Raw genomic sequence first — 1,676 nt, forward strand, 5'->3', positions numbered from 1 at the left:
CCCAGCTACTCAGGAGGCTGACGCAGGAGAATTGCTTGAACTGGGACCAGGGAGGCAGAGGTTTCAGTAAGCTAAGGTTGCACCACTGCACTCCAGCCTGGGCTGCAGAGCGAGACTCTGTCTCAAAAAAAAAAAAAAAAAAAAAAATTTCTCCTGCAGCTGTGGCCCGGGCATGGCGACTCCAGGCTCTGTGACTCTGGAGGTCCCCTTTGAATCATCGAAGCCTCCCATCATTGAGGGGTTTAGCCCACTGTTTACAGCAATCCAGAGGGTTTCAAGGAAAAGTTCCTTCGCAAGACGCGCGAGAACACGGTGGTACCCATAGGTTGCCTGGGCACGGCGGCCGCCCTCACCAAAGGCCTCTACTGCTTCCACCAGGGCAACAGCCAGTGCTCACAGCTCAAGATGCTCGCCCGGATCGCCGCCCAGGGCTTCACCGTCGCAGCCATCTTGCTGGGTCTGGCTGCCACCACTATGAAGTCTCCACCCTGAGCCCAGGGTCTTGAAACCTCTGCAGAAATCATTCCAAAATCCAGGAGCAACCACTGGCCCTACCATGGGACTTACTCCCTCCTCTCCTTTGAGAGGTCCCTGTGTCGTTGGGGGAGGAAGTGACCCTTTGTGTAACGGTAACTGAAAGATATTTTCAAAAATCCCAGATTTTGTTGTTTGAATGTTACATACTTCTATTTGTGCCACATCTCCCCTCCACTCCCCTGCTTAATAAACTCTAAAAAAAAAAAGTAAAAAATTACATACATACTGTATGTAATCTTTTAGGATTGCTTTTATTAACTAGGCATATTTGTATGGGAAGGGGGATTTTTTTTTTTCTTTTTTGAGATGGAGTCTCACCCTGTCACCCAGGCTGAAGTGCAATGGCAAAATGTAGGCTCACTGCAACCTCTGCCTCCCAGATTCAAGCAATTCTCCTGCCTCAGTCTCCCAAGTAGCTGGGATTACAGACACGCACCATCACCCCCAGCTAATTTTTTGTATCTTTAGTAGAGACGGGGGTTTCACCACGTTGGCCAGGCTGGTCTCGAACTCCTGACCTCATGATCCGCCCACCTCGGCCTGCCAAAGTGCTGGGATTACAGGCATGAGCCACCGCGCCTGGCCAGGAAGATTTTTAAGATACAGAAAAGTACAGAGCATGATATTGCAAACAAATATGTTCCTACCACAGAATCAACACTGACTGTTGTTAATATTTTTTTATATTTGCTTCACTTTTTTTTAAAGAGAGACAAGGTCTCACTCTGTCACCCAGGCTGGAGTGCAGGTGCAGTGGCACTGTCAAAGCTCACTGCAGCCTCGACCTCCTGGGCTCACATGATTTTCTTGCCTTAGCCTCCCTAGTAGCTGGGACTAGAGGCACAGGCTACCATACCTGGCTAATTGTTTTAAAGTTTTGTAGAGATGGAGTCTTGCTCTGTGGCCCAGGCTGGTCTTGAATTCCTGGGCTCAAATGATCCTCCCACCTCAGCCTCCCAAAGCACTAGGTTTACAGGCATAAGATACTGTGCCTGGCTGTCTTTATTATTATTATTATTATTATATAAAAGAAAGAATGTATTATAAAGTTGGAATCCCTTCTAATCCTCGTCCTTACTTCTGTTAGTCATAAGCAGCTACTAGTATGAATATGGTCTCCTTTCCTTCCTTCCTTCCTT

At 47.7% G+C, this 1,676-nt stretch overlaps 1 protein-coding gene across 1 annotated transcript; it reads left to right on the plus strand.

Moving 5' to 3' along the window:
* Positions 1-130: 130 nt before the first annotated feature.
* Positions 131-821, plus strand: LOC108524988 (putative HIG1 domain family member 2B). The gene is given in 2 exon segments (XM_017866052.1): positions 131-242; positions 245-821. Coding segments are annotated over 2 exon segments (318 nt in total). The 5' UTR covers positions 131-172; the 3' UTR covers positions 493-821.
* The last annotated feature ends 855 nt before the right edge of the window (positions 822-1,676 follow it).

This window comes from Rhinopithecus bieti, unplaced genomic scaffold (assembly GCF_001698545.2).
Source record: "Rhinopithecus bieti isolate Rb0 unplaced genomic scaffold, ASM169854v2 repeat_37921, whole genome shotgun sequence".
Taxonomy (NCBI): Eukaryota; Metazoa; Chordata; class Mammalia; order Primates; family Cercopithecidae; genus Rhinopithecus; species Rhinopithecus bieti.